The sequence below is a fragment of the Electrona antarctica genome (genome assembly GCF_951216825.1).
Source record: "Electrona antarctica genome assembly, chromosome: 10".
Classification (NCBI taxonomy): Eukaryota; Metazoa; Chordata; class Actinopteri; order Myctophiformes; family Myctophidae; genus Electrona; species Electrona antarctica.
The window spans coordinates 18,583,394-18,606,495 of NC_136791.1; the positions used below are offsets into that span (position 1 = coordinate 18,583,394).

At 44.3% G+C, this 23,102-nt stretch overlaps 1 protein-coding gene across 3 annotated transcripts in view; it reads left to right on the plus strand.

The window, feature by feature from the left end:
* Positions 1–23,102, plus strand: part of LOC306931686 (protocadherin-15-like) — a gene marked incomplete at its 3' end in the record, with an annotated part of 360,480 nt that overhangs the window by 156,114 nt on the left and 181,264 nt on the right. For all 3 annotated transcript variants that reach the window (XM_079513231.1, XM_079513232.1, XM_079513233.1), the window contains 2 exons: positions 12,962–13,132; positions 22,191–22,299. In XM_079513231.1, the coding sequence (XP_079369357.1) occupies positions 12,962–13,132; positions 22,191–22,299 (280 nt within the window). The remainder of the gene's footprint in view (positions 1–12,961; positions 13,133–22,190; positions 22,300–23,102) is intronic.

Consider the following 23,102-nt stretch of genomic DNA (forward strand, 5'->3'; position numbering starts at 1 on the left):
ATGTCCAGCCTTAAAATACACCAGAGAATTCACACTGGAGAGAAACCCTATGGATGTGATCAGTGTGGACAACACTTCTCTATCATGGTCACCCTTACAACACACAAGAGAATTCACACTGGAGAGAAACCCTATGGATGTGATCAGTGTGGAAAACACTTCCCTTGCATCTCCAACCTTAAAACCCACCAGAGAACTCACACTGGAGAGAAACCCTATGGATGTGATCAGTGTGGACAACACTTCTCTCAAATGTCCAGCCTTAAAAAACACCAGAGAATTCATACTGGAGAGAAACCCTATGGATGTGATCAGTGTGGACAACACTTCTCTCACTTGAACAGCCTTAAAACCCACCAGAGAACTCACACTGGAGAGAAACCCTATGGATGTGATCATTGTGGACAACACTTCTCTCAAATGTCCAGCCTTAAAAAACACCAGAGAATTCATACTGGAGAGAAACCCTATGGATGTGATCAGTGTGGACAACACTTCTCTCAAATGTCCAGCCTTAAAATACACCAGAGAATTCACACTGGAGAGAAACCCTATGGATGTGATCAGTGTGGACAACACTTCTCTAGCATGGACACCCTTACAACACACAAGAGAATTCACACTGGAGAGAAACCCTATGGATGTGATCAGTGTGAACAACACTTTTCTCAATCGGGCACCCTTAAAATCCACCAGAGAATTCATACTGGAGATAAAGCATATGGATGTGAGCAGTGTGGAAAACACTTCTCTGAAAAGTCCAGCCTTAAAAAACACCAGCAAATTCACACTGGAGAGAAACCCTATGGATGTGATCAGTGTGGACAACACTTCTCTCACATGAACAACCTTAAAAGCCACAAGAGAATTCACACAGGAGAGAAACCCTATGGATGTGATCAGTGTGGACAACACTTCTCTCACATGAACAGCCTTAAAAGCCACAAGAGAATTCACACAGGAGAGAAACCCTATGGATGTGATCAGTGTGGACAACACTTCTCTCACTTGAACAGCCTTAAAAGCCACCAGAGAATTCACACTGGAGAGAAACCCTATGGATGTGATCAATGTGAACAACACTTCTCTCAAATGGCACACCTTAAAAGCCACCAGAGAATTCACACTGGAGAGAAACCCTTTCATTGTGATGTGTGTGGAAAAGCTTTCAGGCATTCAAATCATTTAGAAGTTCACAAGGTTGTGCACACTGGATTTAAACTGTTCCCTTGTGGTCAGTGTGGAAAGAGTTTTACTACTTCACGCAGCCAAAAATGTCATGAGCGCACACATGTGAGAGATAAATCTGATTAGTGTGAAGTTGTGAACAGTATGACCAGGGCCGGCTCCAGGATGCAGTAGCCTGGGCAGCATTCCTTTTTTGGGTTTATGATCCGGTCGGGAGCGGATGATATCGTTACGTCATGTTGTAGTCATTGTTTTGTAGTCATCAGGCCGGAACCCTCAATTAATTAGTATTCATTGGCAGGTCTATTGTTAGGTTTATGTGTGAATTGCCTCAAAACTATGGCTCGCAGCCATCCATTATTTAATTTCTTTTTTTGGTTTCATTTATGGTTTTACATGATTATATTCATTTTATTACTACTTTAGTTTTTACATATTCCATAAAAGTAGCTGCTGTATGCAAATCTGCATGTGCATTTAGATCAGCCTTTTCTCAGAGGTTGTACCAGTAGAGAACATAACATTTGTGCCAACCATAAATAAACATAAATCACTTTTCTTTCCCCCTATTAGAGGGTAGAAGATGGTCCTCTTTTTTTAATGCTCTTTGCCGAGTGTATATGCCGCTTCAATAAAGGCTTCTTTTACTTGACTTACAGAGTGCCTTGGACTTCTTTACTTGACTGTAGCAGAGTGCCTTGGACTTCTTTACTTGACTTACAGAGTGCCTTGGACTTCTTTACTTGACTGTAGCAGAGTGCCTTGGACTTCTTTACTTGACTTACAGAGTGCCTTGGACTTCTTTACTTGACTGTAGCAGAGTGCCTTGGACTTCTTTACTTGACTTACAGAGTGCCTTGGACTTCTTTACTTGACTTACAGAGTGCCTTGGACTTATTTTTGTATTGTCAGATGATTGTCCTCTTTGAGGAGATTTACACCTGCAAATGGTGAACCTGCCCATCAACACCTAGGATGCAGTGTTGTTTTTGGCAGCAAATTTCTATTTTAGTTTTAGTCATATAGTCTCTTCTTGAATAGTTTTCATTTAGTTTTAGTCACATTTTAGTCACCTGGAATGTTTTAGTGTTAGTCCAATTTTAGTCGACTAAATATAAGATTTTAGTCGACTAATCTACAGTTGATTCAGTCGACTGAAATGTATTTTGGCGGGCCTTGATGCTGTCGTAACACTTGCTGAAAATAGCCGATCTACAAGCCGATCTACAAGCTTGTAGATCAACTATTTTCAGCATGCTGAGCTGAGTGACATTCTTGCTGTATCATGATTCTAAGACATGTCATATGCTTGTGATTGTAACATAACTGCACCCATAATGTTTGTGTCCTTGTGCATTTTCCTTTGTGTGGACATAAATACATTCTTAAAGTGTGTGTGTGTGTGTGTGTGTGTGTGTGTGTGTGTGTGTGTGTGTGTGTGTGTGTGTGTGTGTGTGTGTGTGTGTGTGTGTGTGTGTGTGTGTGGTCATCATTGGTCCTTCACAGGAAGGTTGAGAAAGACCAGGATATGTAGATAAAATGAGATAGGCCTGTTTCACCGTCTGTCACTTCTCCTTTCTAAATGTTATCAGAGAGAGAGAGAGCGATGGAGAGGGGGGGGGGGGGAGAGCGAGGGAGAGGGGGGGAGAGAGAGAGGGGGGGGGGAGAGGGGGAGAGGGGGGGGAGAGGGGGGTTGAGAGGGGGGGATAGAGAGGGAGAGAGGGGGGAGAGAGAGGGGAGAGAGAGAGAGAGGGGGGGGAGAGAGAGAGAGACTGAAAGGCATGGAGAACAGCGGTGGTATATAGTAACTAAGTACATTTACTCAAGTACTGTAACTTAAGTACAATTTTGAGGTTATTTTGCTTTAAATTATTTCCAATTTTCAACACTTCTACAATACTCCACTAGAATCTCTCGGAGGCAAATGTTGTACTTTTACTCCACTACATTTGACACATAATCTACATATAATTTGAATTATATATATCTTCATATACTAGGTGTCACGGGCCAGGCCAGCCCGTACGTGACCTATAGACACAATGACTGAAAGAGTTTTTATATTTGTATATTGACACTGAAGTTGAATTGTTTGTCACCTGTCTCTCCTCTGCAGTGCTGGCACTCCTCTCTAGATTGGAGGGTGCCAATACTGTAGAGGAGGAGGGGTGTTTGTTCATGTTCATGCTCTTATTTATCTTAGGCTCTGTAAATTAAGTGTGTGAAAATAGTATTTGTATATTCCTCTAACATATTTAGTAAGGTGGAAGAATTACTCATAGGCCTTAGATAGCCGTGTGGTTGAGTTAATTATGTACCACTTACTAATTAGGGGATGGTTTGCCCCACCTGGTTAAGAGCAGCAGTATAGTTTTCAGGTGTTTCGTTTTTGTTGAACATTTACTTTTAGCCAGTATTTATGATTTATTTTTGTATTGTCACCGACTTGCACTGCACTTTTTTAAGGTAAATATGTAGTTTCAAGGCTTTTGCGGCCACATTAATTCCATTTTCTCCAGAAACTGGCTGTATCAAACATGAATGGACATCATTAACGACGCACAGCCACTCCCCTGACAGAAAGGCCGGGGTGGTCGGTTTATTTTTCAAACACAGTTCTTATATGAAGCGACCTATGGAGATTTCAATGCAAATAAAACAATACATGAACCTGTGTGTTGGTGCCCTCTACTGAAAGTGACGTCAGACTTCGGTGCTCTATAGTATGATGATATAGTATGATGATGATGATGATGATGATAGCTGCTATATTTAAACCCCCTGCCTAAACTAGCGTAAAAGGCATCCAGAGGAAGCGCACCTGCTTTTCTTCCTTACCATTTATATTATACTTTGGCTATTAAAAAATAGCAGATACATGCTCATAGTGTACAAGGTGACACGCTATAAGCTAGATCTGCTATTTTATAAAAATCTTCATCATTTTGTGCAAATCATTGAATATAATATGTATATAATAGAATATATAATCCTTTTAAACTCGAATCTTTGCTTCTGGGGGACCGTGGAACCAAATATTTTGAGATTATAGAAACAGACTTTTTTCAGAATACTGAATTTAGAAGACATTTTGTACAATAGGGTTGAGAGAATAATAGATGCAATTTAGAATAACTTAACTTACTTATGCATGCATGGCTATTAGGCAGAAAAAGTTTGTTTGGTACTGTATACAGTCTGACATTGTTACATGCAGCTTAGAAAAAATTCCAAAGATTTTTAGGAGTAACATTTTTGCATCAGACCAGTGGAGGCTCAATGGATTTAGAGGGAACATTTTATTCTTACTATAACGACCTGGAAATAATGTTTGCCTCCAATATGCAGGAAAGGCAAAAAAGCATTTATTCGGATATAACTAGATAAGCTGCATAAGTGCAGCTGGATAGCTTCATTTCGTTTAGCGGATGCGCCGCCTCCGTTTCCCTTTCAACTCCCATGGAAAACGAGGCAGCGAGTATACATGTCCCAGTGTTTCAAAGGAAAATAAAAAGGTCCTCCGGGGAGCTTTCATTTTCTCTCTGCCCGAGGGTGGACTGAGACAGAGGAGGGGGAAAAAACAGAGGCACAGTATTTACTGGAACTCCCTCTTGTCAGAGTTCAGAAACACACACTGACAATTGAGGTGTAGTGAAGCACTGTCTTGCTCACTTCTTCTCCACAGTACTGTAGCCTACTGTACTGTTCTGTTGCAGCAAATATGTCCCCAGAGACAATTTTGTTCATATCATACTGTACAAACTGTTACAAGACATTTTGCCACCGATTTTATTTTGCGTGCGTGCGTGCGTGCGTGCGTGCGTGCGTGCGTGCGTCTGCGTGCTAGAGCAGACCATCTCACAGCTAGGCTGCAGATAAACGTTTAGTTTTTGGGCGATGGCACACCGTCTCCTTAGAAAGACACGGCACATGTCTTGTCTTGACGATGCAACATAACATGAATGAATGTAAATGTTACTCAGCATCTCTACCATATATGGCAGCCGTCAAACGTAGCAGTCCACTCACCGCTCCACCCGTGCTCCGACAGCAGACAGATAGATAGCCCGCAGGGAGGTCCACATCGTTGACGGTGACAAAGCGCCCGTGCCGTTCTCATGGGCCTGGACGTCCACCCACGGCCACCGGTTCTCCGATAGTGGACAGGCATACGGTACCGCAGGGCAGAGTGGTGTAGACTAGGAGAGTGGCGTCATTGAGGGGGCAGAAAACAGCGCTCGAGCACTGTTCATGCAGCACTGGAGAGTGACGAGGTGGATTTTTAAATACATTGTTTTTAATGAGAGCAGTGCAGATGTCATGTTTCTACTAAACTAAAGTCTCTGTAATGTTTGTTGTACTATTACAAAAAAAAATCTAAAATAAAGGGATTAATAAAGATTATATACAGCTGGGCTGTTGCCTGTCAACTTCCGGTCCAGGACTTTGTAACTACAGTAGTTCGCTCCCCATAGCCGACCCTAATACATAGTTATAACCTAACCGACATGTAGCATCGGTAGCATCGCCCCGAGCCGAGTAGTGCCTACGCCTTCCTGTGGATGTGATTAAGCACGTACAGTAGCCGCAGAATTGCAAAAGACGTTCTAGATCGTACACCTACTACATTAACAGTCGTAGTTAGAACGGGTGTGCGGGTGTGTTTGTTAGATGTTAAAATAAACATCTCACACACACACACACACACACACACACACACACACACACACACACACACACACCACCTCAAATTGTAGTTAAAAGTCACGAAGAACCCATCGGCTACGGGAACAGTTTAACTGAATATTTATTTTTGTGAATACACACTGATAGAAATAAATAAATTAACTGTGTTAATGAGGTTTTTAGTAAAGGCTGATGTTGGAGCGCTCGGGGGAGTCGACATGAGCGTGGGATTTCTGCTATTGCTGCGCTGCAGTGGTGGAAAAAGTACTAACTTTTTAAAAGTTAGTACTTTAAATTTAAATTCGACCTATTATTGAATAAGAATTTGAAGGTTTTCAGAAACCTTAGGTTAGGTTTTAGAAGGAGTTTTTAGAATCAGCGTGAGGTCTCAATAGTGTCAATAGGGTGTCGCCCAAGAGGATATTGAATAATGTATGATGCAGAGGTTAATTTCCTCAAGTGCATTCTTTTTTCAAAAAGCCCATGCCACAGCTTTGAGTCAATGATCCTGCTCATACCATGCCCTCTTATTTAAATGGAAACTCTGGTTTGACACATTCTTCTCCAGCAGTCAGCTGGCAATAATGACATCATTCTACATACTATATGGGGATTTGCGGTTTTATTGGAGATCCGCTGATCCCACTGACTTCCCACTTGCTGTCATCATGCCCCCAGGTCCTCTGCATCATGCCCCCAGGTCCTCTGTATCATGCCCCCAGGTCCTCTGCATCATGCCCCCAGGTCCTCTGCATCATGCCCCCAGGTCCTCTGCATCATGCCCCCAGGTCCTCTGCACCATGCCCCCAGGTCCTCTGCATCATGCCCCCAGGTCCTCTGTATCATGGCCCCCAGGTCCTCTGTATCATGGCCCCCAGGTCCTCTGCATCATGCCCCCAGGTCCTCTGTATCATGCCCCCAGGTCCTCTGTATCATGCCCCCAGGTCCTCTGCATCATGCCCCAGGTCCTCTGCATCATGCCCCCAGGTCATCTGTATCATGCCCCCAGGTCCTCTGCATCATGCCCCCAGGTCCTCTGTATCATGCCCCCAGGTCCTCTGCATCATGCCCCCAGGTCCTCTGTATCATGCCCCCAGGTCCTCTGCACCATGCCCCCAGGTCCTCTGCACCATGCCCCCAGGTCCTCTGCATCATGCCCCCAGGTCCTCTGCATCATGCCCCCAGGTCCTCTGCATCATGCCCCCAGGTCCTCTGCATCATGCCCCCAGGTCCTCTGCATCATGCCCCCAGGTCCTCTGCATCATGCCCCCAGGTCCTCTGCATCATGCCCCCAGGTCCTCTGCATCATGCCCCCAGGTCCTCTGCACCATGCCCCCAGGTCCTCTGCATCATGCCCCCAGGTCCTCTGCATCATGCCCCCAGGTCCTCTGCATCATGCCCCCAGGTCCTCTGCATCATGCCCCCAGGTCCTCTGCATCATGCCCCCAGGTCCTCTGTATCATGCCCCCCAGGTCCTCTGTATCATGCCCCCCAGGTCCTCTGCATCATGCCCCCAGGTCCTCTGCATCATGCCCCCAGGTCCTCTGCACCATGCCCCCAGGTCCTCTGCATCATGCCCCCAGGTCCTCTGCACCATGCCCCCAGGTCCTCTGCATCATGCCCCCAGGTCCTCTGCATCATGCCCCCAGGTCCTCTGCATCATGCCCCCAGGTCCTCTGTATCATGCCCCCAGGTCCTCTGCACCATGCCCCCAGATCCTCTGCATCATGCCCCCAGGTCCTCTGTATCATGCCCCCAGGTCATCTGCATCATGCCCCCAGGTCCTCTGTATCATGCCCCCAGGTCATCTGCATCATGCCCCCAGGTCCTCTGTATCATGCCCCCAGGACCTCTGCATCATGCCCCCAGGTCCTCTGTATCATGCCCCCAGGTCCTCTGCATCATGCCCCCAGGTCCTCTGTATCATGCCCCCAGGTCATCTGCATCATGCCCCCAGGTCCTCTGCATCATGCCCCCAGGTCCTCTGTATCATGCCCCCAGGTCATCTGCATCATGCCCCCAGGTCCTCTGTATCATGCCCCCAGGTCCTCTGCATCATGCCCCCAGGTCCTCTGCATCATGCCCCCAGGTCATCTGCATCATGCCCCCAGGTCATCTGCATCATGCCCCCAGGTCCTCTGTATCATGGCCCCCAGGTCCTCTGCATCATGCCCCCAGGTCCTCTGCATCATGCCCCCAGGTCCTCTGTATCATGCCCCCAGGTCCTCTGTATCATGCCCCCAGGTCCTCTGCATCATGCCCCCAGGTCCTCGGCATCATGCCCCCAGGTCCTCTGCATCATGCCCCCAGGTCCTCTGCATCATGCCCCCAGGTCCTCTGCATCATGCCCCCAGGTCCTCTGCATCATGCCCCCAGGTCCTCTGCATCATGCCCCCAGGTCCTCTGCATCATGCCCCCAGGTCCTCTGTATCATGCCCCCAGGTCCTCTGTATCATGCCCCCAGGTCCTCTGTATCATGACCCCAGGTCCTCTGCCCCCAGGTCCTCTGTATCATGCCCCCAGGTCCTCTGTATCATGCCCCCAGGTCCTCTGCGATACTTTTGTACTTTTACAAACTACACTTTTCAATGCAAGCCTTTCACTTGTAACTGTGTATCTTTATCTGGTATGGTAGGAATGAGTCCCCATCATTCAGTTCCAATGACGATGTCTTTTATGTGAAGCGGTTCAAATAATCTCGGTGGTCTTGTTGTTTATTCGATCGGGAGGATGGATAAATGGATGCTGAGATCAGCCTGACAATGAGAGCAGAGGGAGCGAGTGTACCACACCGAGAAGAGAGCTGAGCCCGAAGGCAAAAAGCTCTCGCTCAATCATTGTTCCCTGCACCCTCAACCTGTGGTCACGACATGCGGGTTGTGACCGAAAGAACAAGACCACAGATACAAGCAGCCGAGAAGGGTTTTCTCAGCAGGCTGGCTCCCTTAGGGGGTGAGGTGAGAAACTCGGTCATCCACGAGGGACTGTGAGTAGAGCCGCTGCTCCTTTGTGGAGATAGGAGTCAGTTTAAATGATTTTTGTGGCTTTCGCCTTTATTTTATATATTTTATGGAGGGACAGACAATAAGCTGACAGGAAATGGGGAGAGAGATGGGGGGGAAGACATGCAGTAAAGGCCGTCGGGATCGGGAGTCGAACCCGCGGCACACTGCCAGACTGGATTACCAGCCAAGGTGCCTGGACCACTGAGCCATGGCCCAGGCCGATAGGAGTCAGTTTGGTGTGGTTTCAGTACCTAGTAAGATGGCCTTCTGGTCACCTCCCTGGGTGAGGGGAGTCTCTGAGCCAGGGGTCCTCAAAATGGGGGCTGTGATGCAAGACCTGTGATGCAGCATAATACTAATATTTGGAATTTATCAATATGACTTCAGTTTAACCACTTAAACTTTACTTAGTAAGACGGATCACCAAACCTCCTTGACAAAAATAGCTCACAACGTGTCACATCGTGACCTGTTGTGAGCTTGTAGATCTGCTATTTTTGGTGACTGGGGTTGAATGAGAATCGAACCTGGAACCTTCTGTTTATCAGGCAACCTCTTTTACCCATTCAGCTGTGGCCCGCCCAATACCCTGCATAAACCTTTTTCAGGAGTCGAATAAAATAACAATCTAGTATAAATCAGGATTTATATTGCCTGCCGATGGTCCTCAATGATATTTACTGGTACTAAAACATGCGAGCACATCACCCCCAGTCCTGGCCTATCACTCATTGGCTGCTTGTCTGTTGTAGAATTCAATTGAAGATCTTGACGATTGCTTTGAAAGCTGTTTTTGGTCAGGCTCCGTCTTAAAGCGCGGAGGTTATTCATTGGCACTCAACTCCTCTATGGCATGTCTCTACGATCTGACAGCAAATCTATCTAGTTTGCAGTGGTGGAAACTATAAGTACCTTTACTTAAGTACTGTACTTAAAGAGGAATATCACTCATTTTCAACATTTTACTATGTCATTAATATACCTTAGAGTTGTTGTGTGGACTGGAGGTCTGAAAAAACATTACATTATGAAGTACATCTTTGTGATGTCACTGAGATGTACTTCATAACATTACAGATTATTCTTTTTTCAGACCGCAATTTTGAGGTATTTGTACTTTACGTATTTCCAATTTCCAATACTTTTACTCCACTACATCTTAGAGGCAAATATTGTACTTTTACTCCAGTACAATTATTTGAAAATGTTAGTTACTATAGTATACTTTGTAGATATGGTTTATTATTACAAAACATAGGCCTTACAGTAACCACTTCAGCATTGTATACATCTACAAGCTTACAATGCATCATGATGTGACGCATTGTGAGCTTGTAAATCTGCTATTTTCAAAAGATTTTCTTTTTAATAAATTGTGAAATGGGACTTTCTGCATAACGAGTACTTTCACTTACACGTACATTTTTAATTCCGGACTCTTCCTTTTAACAGAGTATTTCTACATTGCAGTATTGATACTTTTCCTCAAGTAAAACATTTGAGTACTTTTTCCACCACTGCTCAGCTCCTACACTGCCTGTCTGTTAGATCTGACAACACCACTGCTCAGCTCCTACACTGCCTGTCTTTTAGATCTGACAACACCACTGCTCAGCTCCTACACTGCCTGTCTGTTAGATCTGACAACACCACTGCTCAGCTCCTACACTGCCTGTCTTTTAGATCTGACAACAGATCTGGTTTGTCCCACAGTCAGTCACCACAACTACAAGGCGACGGAGCCTTTGCAGTCGCACCACGATTGTAGAACCAGTTGAGATTAGACATTAGATATGTTCCTGCAACAGAAATGATGTAATTCCACTTGCAATTCCTGTATTGCGGTACTCTCAGCCTTGCCTCCCCCGACACTCCCCTACCCCCCCCCCCCCCCCCCCGCCCATCCACAGTAACTTTTGTTTAATTAACAATGTGATTTTGTCCAATCGGTATGGTGTAGGCTATGGAGTATATTAATACCATTTAACTTGGGGTGGTTGTATTGTGTCTCCCTGCTCTCCTATTGAGATGTTTAGATCATGTCAAAGGTCATCATGTCTCACCTAGACACAGGATCTGACACGAGTTTGACCTGATGATCAAGATTAAATGTATCCTCCGGCTGAGAAGGCAGGCTCCATTAGCTCAATGGTAAAACATGTCAGCTCTTGCGCAGGAAACCCGGTTCAAATCTGGGGTAGAAGAGGAAAGTTACACGTTGCAGACACATTCCACCACTACACTACGGTATCTCTGATAAACCTAGACTTAAATGTGCTATATAAATCAACTTTATTACTTACTTACTTTAAGATTCAAGGTGTAATTTCACATTTTAATTATACACAGGACAAAGTGCAAAGCAGAACCCAATTTAGCGGAGCTAAATTACATGACATCTGGTTCAGGAATGCAATTAGAGAAATACCACAGAAATTGACAAAGTTAGATTCATAATTTATAATTATACATTTTAATTTGAGACAATACGTGGCGTGCACAATGTTTTGGAGCTGTTCGTGTTCTCATTATCCATTTCTGTGTCATGAACATTCTCAAGGGTCCGTGCCCAAAATACTAGTAAATGTTTAAAATTATAAATAAATTCACAGCTCGGCAAAGCTACTGTACAACGGTTACCACAGTAACAAGAGGTCTAGAACTGCTGTGGAGGTCTTTGTTATCGTTTGAAAAGAGTCTGGCTTTTTTGATAACAAGCAGAAGTAATCCGCAGTGAGAGTAGTGTAAGGTTCACAAACTTTTCAGACCCTGACCCTCCAAAATGTTCCCCGATTTTGCAACCCATTTTTTTCACCCAGTGTCAATTATCTATGTAATCCTGGGCGCTACACTTCCTCTGCCAACCTGAGGGGGCAGCGGACTGACCTCATGCTTCCTTCTATGCATGAGGAGTCCAAGCTGCTTCTTTTCACCTGACGGGGGAGAATTTCCCCGGCCGGACGTAGCGCGTTTTTGTGAGGGTACCTACCCTAGGGGACACGGGGAGAACATGCAAACTCCACACAGAAAGGCCCTTTCGCCAACCCCGCCTCGCGTATGGACACTGATGACGCGGAGGAGGGAACACGCCCCCAGCACCCACAGCGTCCCCATCGGGAATCGAACCCAGGACCTTGACAAGCACTTGGAATTTGACTTGGTTCCAACAGATAAATATTGTGAAAATAGCCAAACTATAAGCTTGTAGATTATTTTTAATAATTGTTAATTATTATTATTATTTTTATATTAGATGTATTACAAGTCTTTTGCGACATGTGCTTAGGAGAAAACCAGACGAGGGCCCCAAATTAGTAAAAAATTTAAATAAAACTCTTCAAATTCCCATTATCTCTATTTCTTACATTTGAAGACAGTGTGCAGGAGTTTTTTCTATTAAAAATATCTTAAATGTCCTTAAATTGTCACTTGAAATGTGCAGATACTGTACCTTGCATATATATTTGTTTGTTTACTGTCGAGTGAGCAAACAATATTGGACATTAAGCTAATCATCTGGGGACCCCCCTGACAATAATCCCCCTCCCCCCCAAAAAGTCCCTACTGTATGTCCACAAGTCTGAGTACGACCTATTGACCCCTGCAGGTTATATATTTCATGTACAGTCTGTAAGCTGAATGAGTTGCTGGCTGGCTACACACCTAGGCTACACACCTAGTAAACTAGGCAACTAGTCAACTAGTAAAAATGACTAGAAGTTAATGCCCTGGCCTAGTCCAAGCACGGAATTAGCGTTTTTGTTTTTAACTTTTTGAATAGTATTTTCTTTGTCAATGGCAGTGGCAAAGAATTCCATGTATTCATTTCTCTGTATTTCTCTGTGTTTGCCTTGGGAAGTGAAAAGCGCCTTGTGTTGCCTGTCTGGTGGCATATCTATATAACCTTGAATTGTAAAGGTTTGTGTTCTACCCTCTCTCTCCCGCGAGGACCGCGCTCCGTTCATTGTATGACTGTGAATTTTAAAGGTGTGTGTTGTGCCCTCTCTTCCCCCTCAGGACCGCACTCCGTTCATTGTATGACTGTGAATTTTAAACGTGTGTTGTGCCCTCTTCCCCCTCAGGACCGCGCTCCATTCTTTGCCAACAGGCGGACGGCCACCACCACGCTGACCGTGGACGTGTTGGACGGAGATGACCTGGGCCCCATGTTCCTGCCCTGCATCATAGTCAACAACACCCGCGACTGCAACCCCATCACCTTCCGTGCCGCCATCCCCGAATTCTGGGACCCGGTAAGAAAAGACAGACACACACACATTGAACCAAAGTAACAAGGTCTTTCTGATCCAGTGCTAATTTCGTAGACTAAAACTATGACGAAATATGTTTGTAGTTCACCGTCCTTTCAATTAGTAACACCCAGCGGCCAGTGCCCAGGACAAAGTTTTATCAAAATGACGGAGGTTATTGATATCAAAGCCGATCGCATCGCTCCACAGCCTGGGAGTGCCCAGTGGGACGTCATCGAAAATGTTCCCCCCCCTGTTTTGCCGACAAGACCGAAAATCTTAAAACGTTAATAACTCTTGATCTAAATCATCCCGTCCAATTCTAAGAAAAGATCATGTCTTAGACGGCCCACCGCGGTCCCGTCGCTAGTCGCGTTAGATTTAATCATACCTCCCGTTGTTGTCGATCGGCTCTGTGTTGTGCCGATGTGAGTGTTTTGGCTACATTTAGCTGCTACAGCCACATCTGGGATAACATCCGGTCCATCGGTAAGGATTAAGGATTTAAGGATTAAATTACCCTGGGCAATCGGAGTGTTAATAACTAAGCTATGATGACTAAAACTAAGACTAAATATATTGACAATTTTGTCAACAAATAAAAACTACACTAGTTCACAATGAGCATGCAGCCAAGTGTAAAATCAGGCATTACGATGCCATCAAGACCTGCCAAAGTACACTCCCGGAAACACGCATTCAAACATTGTGAGCTGGTCTAACACACTGGCTGTAAATGACTCGCGTCATAATGGCCCTCGCCATTATTGCCGACACTAGACATTCGCCCGGTGTTCCTGTTGCACTCAAAGTGGGGATCACAATCATTTTAACCACTTAAAACCATTTTTGCCTATTAAAAAATAGCAGATGTACAAGCTCACTTTGCGGAACTTCATGCCATGCAGCTATTTTTGAATGTTTGAAAATTGTCAAGCGTATTTGAATTTATTTTTTAAAATTATTTCACATTTTCTTAACACATTGAGAGCCCACGCAATACTGCCCAAAATCACTTTCACCTAGAAAATCCATTCACATTTTTTATAATTCAGCTGACTGTGGAGACACATGCTGGAACTTTTTACTTTGAAATGTTTTATAGTTTCTGAGTTATTTAATTTAAACGCCAAATGCATTCTCAATGGCGAAAACACAAACTTTGGCACCACGTGTAAAAAAAAAAAAAAAAAAAGTGTTTTGATTTTTCTGATTTTTTTTAATAAAAAAGAAAAAGAAAAATTAAAATATATATATATTTTTTTTTTGGAAAGACGTCCACAGACGTCTTGGGCTATGCACGTGCGGTAATACCCAGGACGTCCACAGACGTTTTGGGCACAAAATGTGTTAACATACCTTCTCTTCTGGGGCACACATTTTGGGCCAGAAATCCGTGCGTGCACGGTCGATCACGCACGCGTGTGATCGCGCATGCATCGCTGCGTAAAATGCGATATTTTGGGCTTGATTAGAGCTTAATTTGACTTGGTTATTAAAATAAACCATGATCGCTTAGCATTCCGGACATCTGATAGTGCTGCACCAGTCCAAACTAGTCCCGGATGTTGTGATTCCTTAAACCGGAAGTGATATCAGATTCGATCTATTTGGTTAAAACCGGCACAATGGTGACACTACTGCCACCATCAGGACTGAGTGTCTACTATAGGATTGCCGTATGAGAATGAGATGCAGTGTGTATATCACAGATTTTTCTATTGGCATTAAAATGACAAATTAAACATATGAATAGTGCAGGCAGAAGGCACAATCCACTGTTTAATTAGGCTGGCCATAAGCCAGTTAATATAACAAAATGTAGCAACTTTTAGCTTGTTTGGCTAACGGCCGATGTAATCTACCTAAAACCGGCCGAAATCCGCGCGTGCACGGTCGATCACGCATGCGTGTGATCGCGCATGCATCGCTGCGGAAAATGTGATATTTTGGGCTTGATTAGAGCTTAATTTGACTTGATAAAATAAACAATGATCGCTTAGCATTCCGGACATCTGATAGTGCTGCACCAGTCCAAAGCTAGTTCCGGATGTTGTTCCTTAAACCGGAAGTGACATCGCCAGATTCGCTCTATTTGGTCAAAATCGGCATAATGGTGATGTTACCGCCACCATCAGGACTGGGTATAATACTATAGGATTGCCGTGTGAGAATGAGATGGAGTGTGTATATCACAGATCTTTCTATTGGCATTAAAATGACAAATTAAACATATGAATAGTGCAGGCAGAAGGCACAATCCACTGTTAATTGGGCTGGCCATAAGAGGGTTAAGTTGAGTTGAAAAAGTTTGAGAACCACTGTTTTATGCCACGCGCGTAAAACAGCAATGTGTGTTCTCAATGGATGTTCTCCCTGCGGCGCTCGGCAGCGCCACGCTTCCAGCTGCTGCTTTGGGCGGCACGTCACGCGTGTCAATGCTGCGTCGCTGCTGCATCGCTGCGCTTGGCTGCCGTTGTGAAGTGGCCTTTAGCATGCAACAGATGTCGCTGAGTCGCCCCCTAGTCTCGAGTGTGGATCCTCAACCTGCAGGCAGAGTTCACCTGGTTGCTGTTACAGCATATTCCTTCTCTGCGACAGAGAAGAAGAAGCATGTTCAGCTCCGTTGGTTCGGCAATTAGAGCTGAAGTCTGAACGGGGCTTTTCAGATGAGAGCGAAAACACAGCTGGAATTCCTAAAACACCGGAGGGGGGAGGGAGGGGGAGAGAGAGAGCCTTGGGGATGGAGGATGTTCTGAGGCCAGACCTGAAAGTTGATTCTGCATTGAATTTCCTCTGCAGACTTCCAATACATAACAAACACTCTGCCTGGTCTTAAGACTACACTGTGGCACTCTGCCGTAGGGGGGGGGGGGGGGGGGGGGGGGGGGGGGAGGGAGGGAGAGAGGGGGAGGGAGAGAGAGAGAGAGCAAAAGCATAATGGTTAAAGCGAAAGATGATTAGAGAATGACCATTGGATTTGAACTTGATGTTACTGCAACATGTGGGTGTGTGTGGATGGGTGGGTGTGTGCGTGGGTGAGAGAGAGTTGCACGTCTGTGAGAGAAAGTTTTAGTATGCAAGAGCGATAGATTGAATTGACAGAAAGAGAATGTGGCAATAGTCACAGGGAGAGATGTGTGTGTGTGTGTGTGTGTGTGTGTGTGTGTGTGTGTGTGTGTGTGTGTGTGTGTGTGTGTGTGTGTGTGTGTGTGTGTGTGTGTGTGTGTGTGTGTGTGTGTGTGTGTGTGTGTGTGTGTGTGTGTGTGTGTGTGTGTGTGTGTGTGTGTGTGTGTGTGTGTGTGTGTGTGTGAGAGAATATTTGGGGAGCTTATTATTATTATACAATTAGGATACGATCCAGGTTGGAGGTTAGGATGAGGCATTTAGAGGCTAGGTTTATGGGTTAGTGATGGAGTTATGCCTTATTCATGCTTTTAGTTGCATGCCAGTGTCGTACATTATACAACATATCGCAGTGTATCGGCTTTGGGGTTCCATTTATTAATGGCAATGACGAAATAAAATAAGTTAAACGCCATTCAGAAAATCAGCCTCGTAAAACGTAGATAGATTCAGTTTGTAGATCAGCTACTTTCAGTTATAAAATAATAAAAAAAACTATAATAAAAAATGGTGTCCTTTTCGATGTCCTCAGAAGCATAGTAATACAAACAGTTCTGTATGCGTGCGGACGTGTGTGCCTTGTTGAATCAAATCACTGCTGTTTATTCCCCTTTCCTTCTCAGACTCGCCCCCTCGTGATGTATAATTAATGATAAAAGGTTTCCAGACTGCTGTAAGTATATGCAGGTCCTTGGAACCGTCTCGGAGGCCTCGGGAGCACAGCTCTGTCATCAGCCCGAGACACCGTTGGCCTTTCTTGTTTCTTGCTCTCGTGTCTTTTTTCCCTTCTCTGAACTTGTGGGATTCATTCCCCACTGAAGCTGTGCCGCAATTAAGACCACAGACAGACATTATCGTATACTAAAGCAGTGGTTGTCAACCCTGTTCACATCAAGGTCCATTATCTATTTGGCATTTGAGCCACGGACCACCATGATGAGATTTTAGCCTCTCAGACCCAAAAATAAGCATATGTGACCGGGTCTGGCAAAATGCATTTTATCGAGAAGCTGGGGACCTGAGACGTTTCCCAGCCCGGAGAATATACTTTTTCCTAGGTCTAGCAGGCTTTATTTCGGCGAGTAGCTACGTGGTTTTGTTTATTTTCTTTAAAGTATAACCCCTCGCACGGCAGGGGAATATTTTGCCTGTGAGCAGCAGAGGCGTTATACCACAGTATCTGCTCTCCCACTGACATCGGTTGTCCATTTATCTCCAGCCAAGTTACTTCCACGGTCCACCATAGCTATAAAATCCCAAATGCTCCTCCATACACTATAGCCATGTTGAAGAATTCTTTGTTTACAAACACACAAGCACACTAATGGAGGGTGCTCAGGGAGTGAAACCTGAGGACAAAGACATTCCAAACACCAATCGAAAGCTACATGCAAATCTCGGAACTTCTCTTCTCCGCCCCCAAAACAGAGGTAAAATTACCGAAAAAACAAGCATACTTTGACTTATAAATACATATATTTAATTTACCCAAATCAATAATCTGTTGGAATGAAAACCTTCTTCAACATTCAAACTGTGTTGATATGAAAAATTCGAAAATCACACCAAAAGAAATCTAGTTTATTTAGCGATTTTCTGCCTTTTCATTATTGGCGAGATGAGGACCATTTTGCCAGGCTCGGTCACATATTTGGTTATCACTGTGGTACCATTATAGGAGAGATGATAGCAAACGTTGATCAAAATAACCATCCTTCTACATTCTCTAATTGTGTAGACTTCTTGTAAAATAAGTAATGCAGATGTTTAACAATAATTTAACTCCTGAGAGCGTAAAATGAAACCTTACTCTCTCAAGAGTTAAAGATCTGTAGCTGGGGACCACCTGGAACCCCCTGAAGGATCACTGTTAGTCCCCGGACCACTGGTTAGTGGTTGAGAGCCACTGTGCTAAAGGCAGGTACTGTATCTGCAAATAGCTGCTGTATACAGTATATAGGTTTAAACTGCTCATGGCTTGTTTTCAGAGACCTGGTTGCTTAATTTAGACCTGAGGACGATTCTACAAATCTCTTCTAAATCCTGACAGTTTTCTGAAAAACCCATGTTTCTATGTCAAGGACCCCCAAAAATATATGTAATTGGCCACAGACCCCCATCTCAAAATATGTTCTAGGGACCCCCCCATAAGCAAAGATTTGAGTTTAAAACGTTCGCTCTGAAATAATATTCAAAGATTTGCGCCACATTTCCGCGATTTTTGAATAATACCAGACCTTCAAGCTCGTAGCGCGGCACTCGGTGCCGCGTTATGAGCTTGTAGATCTGCTATTTTTCAATAGCTAAAGTATAACAAAATGCTTAAAACACCAAAAGGGGTTCCCGCCCAGAATGGGTTAACCACTGGTATTCCGTATGTGTTTTTATATTAGCTGGTCTCTAGGTTTTACCTCCTCTTCAGGCAACGTGCGGTCGTTGCTACGCTAACATTATTGGCCTGCGGGGAAATTTGTCTCGTCACATAATTGACGAGTGTATTGTAATTAATCACAATGGCCGGACACGCATTATTAACTTGATCTGTATTTGTTTTCTGCCCAGGGGAGGTTCTCTAATGTGGACACGGGGGTCTTCCTGGATAATGAGTGCCCGTAGGAGGGTATTAAAGCTAATCATTGTGCAGAGCCAGAGGGATTTTGATTTAGCGCACCTCTACATTGTAAAATGCGGTGAGGGTGGTGGTTTAGGGAGAGCGAGGGGTGGGATTACTCCAGAAGCTGAGGGATATAAATATACCCTTAAGGGAGCGGATTTCCTCTCCTGCCAGAGAGAGCTGCTATACTGTAGCTGTTGCCTAGCTGTGCGAAAAGGAAGCATTATATTGTCGCTGTCGGAGGTGGTAAAACCCTGTATGTCCAAAACTTTTACTTTTCAGTAAATGTTGAATGGAAGAACATACAATTGGATCCGATGTAGTTGTTGTTTAGTCATCTGTTGATACTTTTCCTTTGTATTCATGAAAACACCATGCACACTTAGCCAATTTTACTTTCATTTAAAATAAACTATGAGCCTCACAGCTAGAAGTTCCCTGGTTCGATTCCCGCCGGGGGGGGGGGGGGGGGGGGGGGGGTGCTGTGGGCGCCAGGGGGCGTGTTCTCGAGTACATCCACGTATGTTAGTGTGCGACAACGTCGTGATCGATGCAATGAAATGCAAAAAAAGATTTAAAAATAAATAAATATATATATATATATATGAAAGACGCACTGTGAGCTTGTAGATCGGCTATTTTCTGCTACTTTTGCGTGACATATTAATTTGGGGAAAGAACAAAACAAGTTGAAATATGGAGGAGATAGCAGGTTTTCTGCCCGACACCAACCACATCACAGAGGCCCAGAGCGTATTATTCACACGTCCTCTGTATTTTAACGGCCACATTGAGTTACCGACTTACCGTGCGGCAGAGAGGGGAGATGCGCATGCCAATTAGCAGTGGTGTTAAAAGTAACTAAGTACATTTACATTTACTGTAAGTACTGTAAAGTTTTGAGGTACGGTTTTGAGGTGCTTTTGCCATTCGGCCAAAATAGCCAATCTACAAGCTCACAATGTGTTGCGATGTGACACATTGTGAGCGTGTAGTACTTTTGCTTTTGGTACTTAAAGTACATTGATGTCATTTGATGAGGTATTGACATTCAATGTCAATACCTTTGTACCAATATGTTATATATGTGATGTATTCCCATGCTTTTTTGTTCTTGCTTAATGTAAGTCGCTCTGGATTAAGAGCGTCTGCTAAATGCCTAAATTGTGAATTGTACCAACGTACTGAAGTACGTTCTGAATTCCGGACTTCTACTTATAACGGAATATTTCTACATTGCAGTATTGCTACGTTTACTGAAGAATGTGAATACTTTCTGGATGATGCCCGCCTACATGTTGCAGTGACACACCAAAACTATGTTGCAATGCCAACCCATCCACGGAGTAGCCTTGATGTGTAATGATGCTATTAGGGAGGTTTGGAAGGACGGCGGAGGGCACAGATGCCGCAGCATCGTGCATTATTGACTGTAATTTCACTAATAGTTGTACACACAGTGTATGCTGTGGATTGTGGTTCATCGCACATGGCCTGCTTTTGTTTGTTTTTAAGCAATTCCAGCAATTCTGTCTGCTCTTGTTAACTCTTTGCCAGATTCAAGTCAAATCAATGTAGTTGATAGGATTCTCTATGGCAGAATGCAGTTTTTGAATGATTTATTGAAAATTCTCTGTTGTGAATGTGCGGCAACTCCACCGCCTTACGGCGAACCAGGCAGTTGGTCTTCTTCCTCCTCATCTGATGCCAGTTCTAAATATATAAAAATAAATAATCATTTAGCTGTCGTGCACGCTACTATTACATTCCTTTGGTGTAACCTAATGCATACAAATTTTGCCAATCACATACGAATTGTAGCCAACCGGCCATTCTTTATTGCTATTTTTTACCCTGGTGCTAGCGATCAAATTAATTTATTGTACCGTGTTTTATAGGCTAAATCATAAGATGATCGCTACAAAAAGATGCTTGGATCATTATCAGTCAGATCACGATAAAATAATATGGCGACGCGAGAATGACACACGACGATGTGTGGTCGTGGCTATTGCTGGCCAGCCATTAGCTTTGTTAGCCCCGTTAGCCACTAGCCCACTGATCACTATAGCAGGGCATTTTCTTCTACAATAAGATTACCTTTAGTGAAAATATCAGGGGTTGATCGTCTTCTTCAATGGTTTCGCGGTACGGCTCAAACTCCTCATCGGAGGATGGTGGGGAGACAAAGAAAAAAACCTTGGCCCACGTGTAATCCCCGTGGGTGGACGTTACAGGGGGGGGTCTTCACTCGAGTCAGGCCGGGGAGAGGTAAACAGGCTAACAGCAGCCGGCTGCCACCGGGCTAGTGGCTGGGAGATGGCCGATGGTACCTGGCTGAGTGTGATCCGGCCGGCTCAGGGTGGTCCCCGCTCCGGTTCTAAGCCCAGCCACTGGTCCCAGCCACCGGGCTGGGACTGGAGAAGGCCACTGGGACTGATGGATCATTACTACTACCGCAAAACTCGCTCAAATAAATATTACTGCTTTCAACTTCAAAAACTTCAAAACATACACATGTGACACAGGTTTTCTGGGTATTGTAGTTCGAATTTAAGCTCAGGCTCGTCAACAGAGGTGCGGACCGAGTTAATCTAAACATATTAATAAAAAATGAGAACCCCGACAATTATCGGGGTTCACAGAAGTCGGTAATTAATCACTTAACGAGTTTTCGCGTGAAAAATGGTCAAGGAGTTAACAAACATAATTTTGTCGATGTCGGATAGAGAGCTTGCATGTCCAAAACTGTTCCTTTTTTATGCTAATTGTTTTAACCCATATACGACGCGAGGCCGATTCTACAAATGCCTGGTAAATCAGTAGTTCTCAAACCTTTCTTAATTCAAAATTATTAAAAAATGGCCTGGGCGGTCCAGGCACCTAGGGCTTGTAATCCAGCATGACAGTGTGTAGCGGTTCGAGTCCCGATACCGACGAACTTTGCTGTGTCTTCACACCCCCCCCATTTATCTCCCTGTTTCCTGTCTACCTACTGTACAACTATCAAAAGCAAAAAGCCCCAAAAAAAAAAAAATATATATAAAAAAACAGCTAAAATCTAAAATGACACAGAGCTGCTTTCCTGTTTTTTAATGGATTAAATTGTGAAAATAGCCAGTCTGCTATTTGAAGTACTTTATGATGAAGACATGGAGATGCAAGGTTTCTGCCCGACAGCAGATGCTTGGCTAATGGGACTGACCATGATGTGGCTGGTTTGGGTGACTGACCCCTCCTCATTATCACTGCTTGTCCTACAGGCTAAACTGAAGCCCCTGAACATGACCCCTCCTCATTATCACTGCGTCTGCCTTGCAGGTTAAACTGAACCCCCTGAACGTGACGCCTGCGATCCGGGCAGTGGACATGGACAGGAACATCCAGCCCCCTTCAGACAGGCCTGGCATCCTTTACTTCATCCTAGTTGGTAGGTGGTGTTACATTTATAACCAAGTACATGTAACACCCGGATATGTTTCTACTTGCAAAAAAGAGATTTCAACCTTACTACTACTTGTACTACTAGGACTTTTTAGAGGAAATTATGTAAAAAATTAATACAAATATGCTAATGTTATGCACACACACGTTGATATTTTTTTTCTTTTTTACTTTACTGGAGTATTTGACATTTTCTGTACTTTTACTTCCACTCCAATACAATCCAGATGCAAAATGTTTACTTTTTTTTCCTAACCACTTCAGCCCATCTACATTTCAGCTATTTGAAAATAGTCAATCTCTGACTACTTTTACTTGTATTAAGATGTACATTTTGATGCCAATACTTTTGTACTTTTACTCAAGTACATTTTGAATACGGGACTTCTACTCGGAAGCCTATAGCCTATCTATAGTACATTGCAGTATTGATACTTTTACTTAAGTAAACATGTGAGTAATTATTCCATCACACACGCCTTACTGATGTGTTTGGGGGAATGTCATAGCTATAGCTGAATGGTTAGAGACAGGCCATGTGGGAACAAAGAGAAGGTCGCCGGTTTTGTCCCTTTCCCCTGAGCAAGGCACTTAACCCCTAACAGCTCCCTGGGCGCTGCGCATTAAAGCTGCATGCTCCTAGTAGTTATAGGATGGGTAAAAGCAAAGGACAAATTTCACATCATGTTGTAAATGTGTCCTCTGCATTTAACCTGTCTGTCTGTGTCTGTCTGTCTGTCTGTCTGTCTGTCTGTCTGTCTGTCTGTCTGTCTGTCTGTCTGTCTGTCT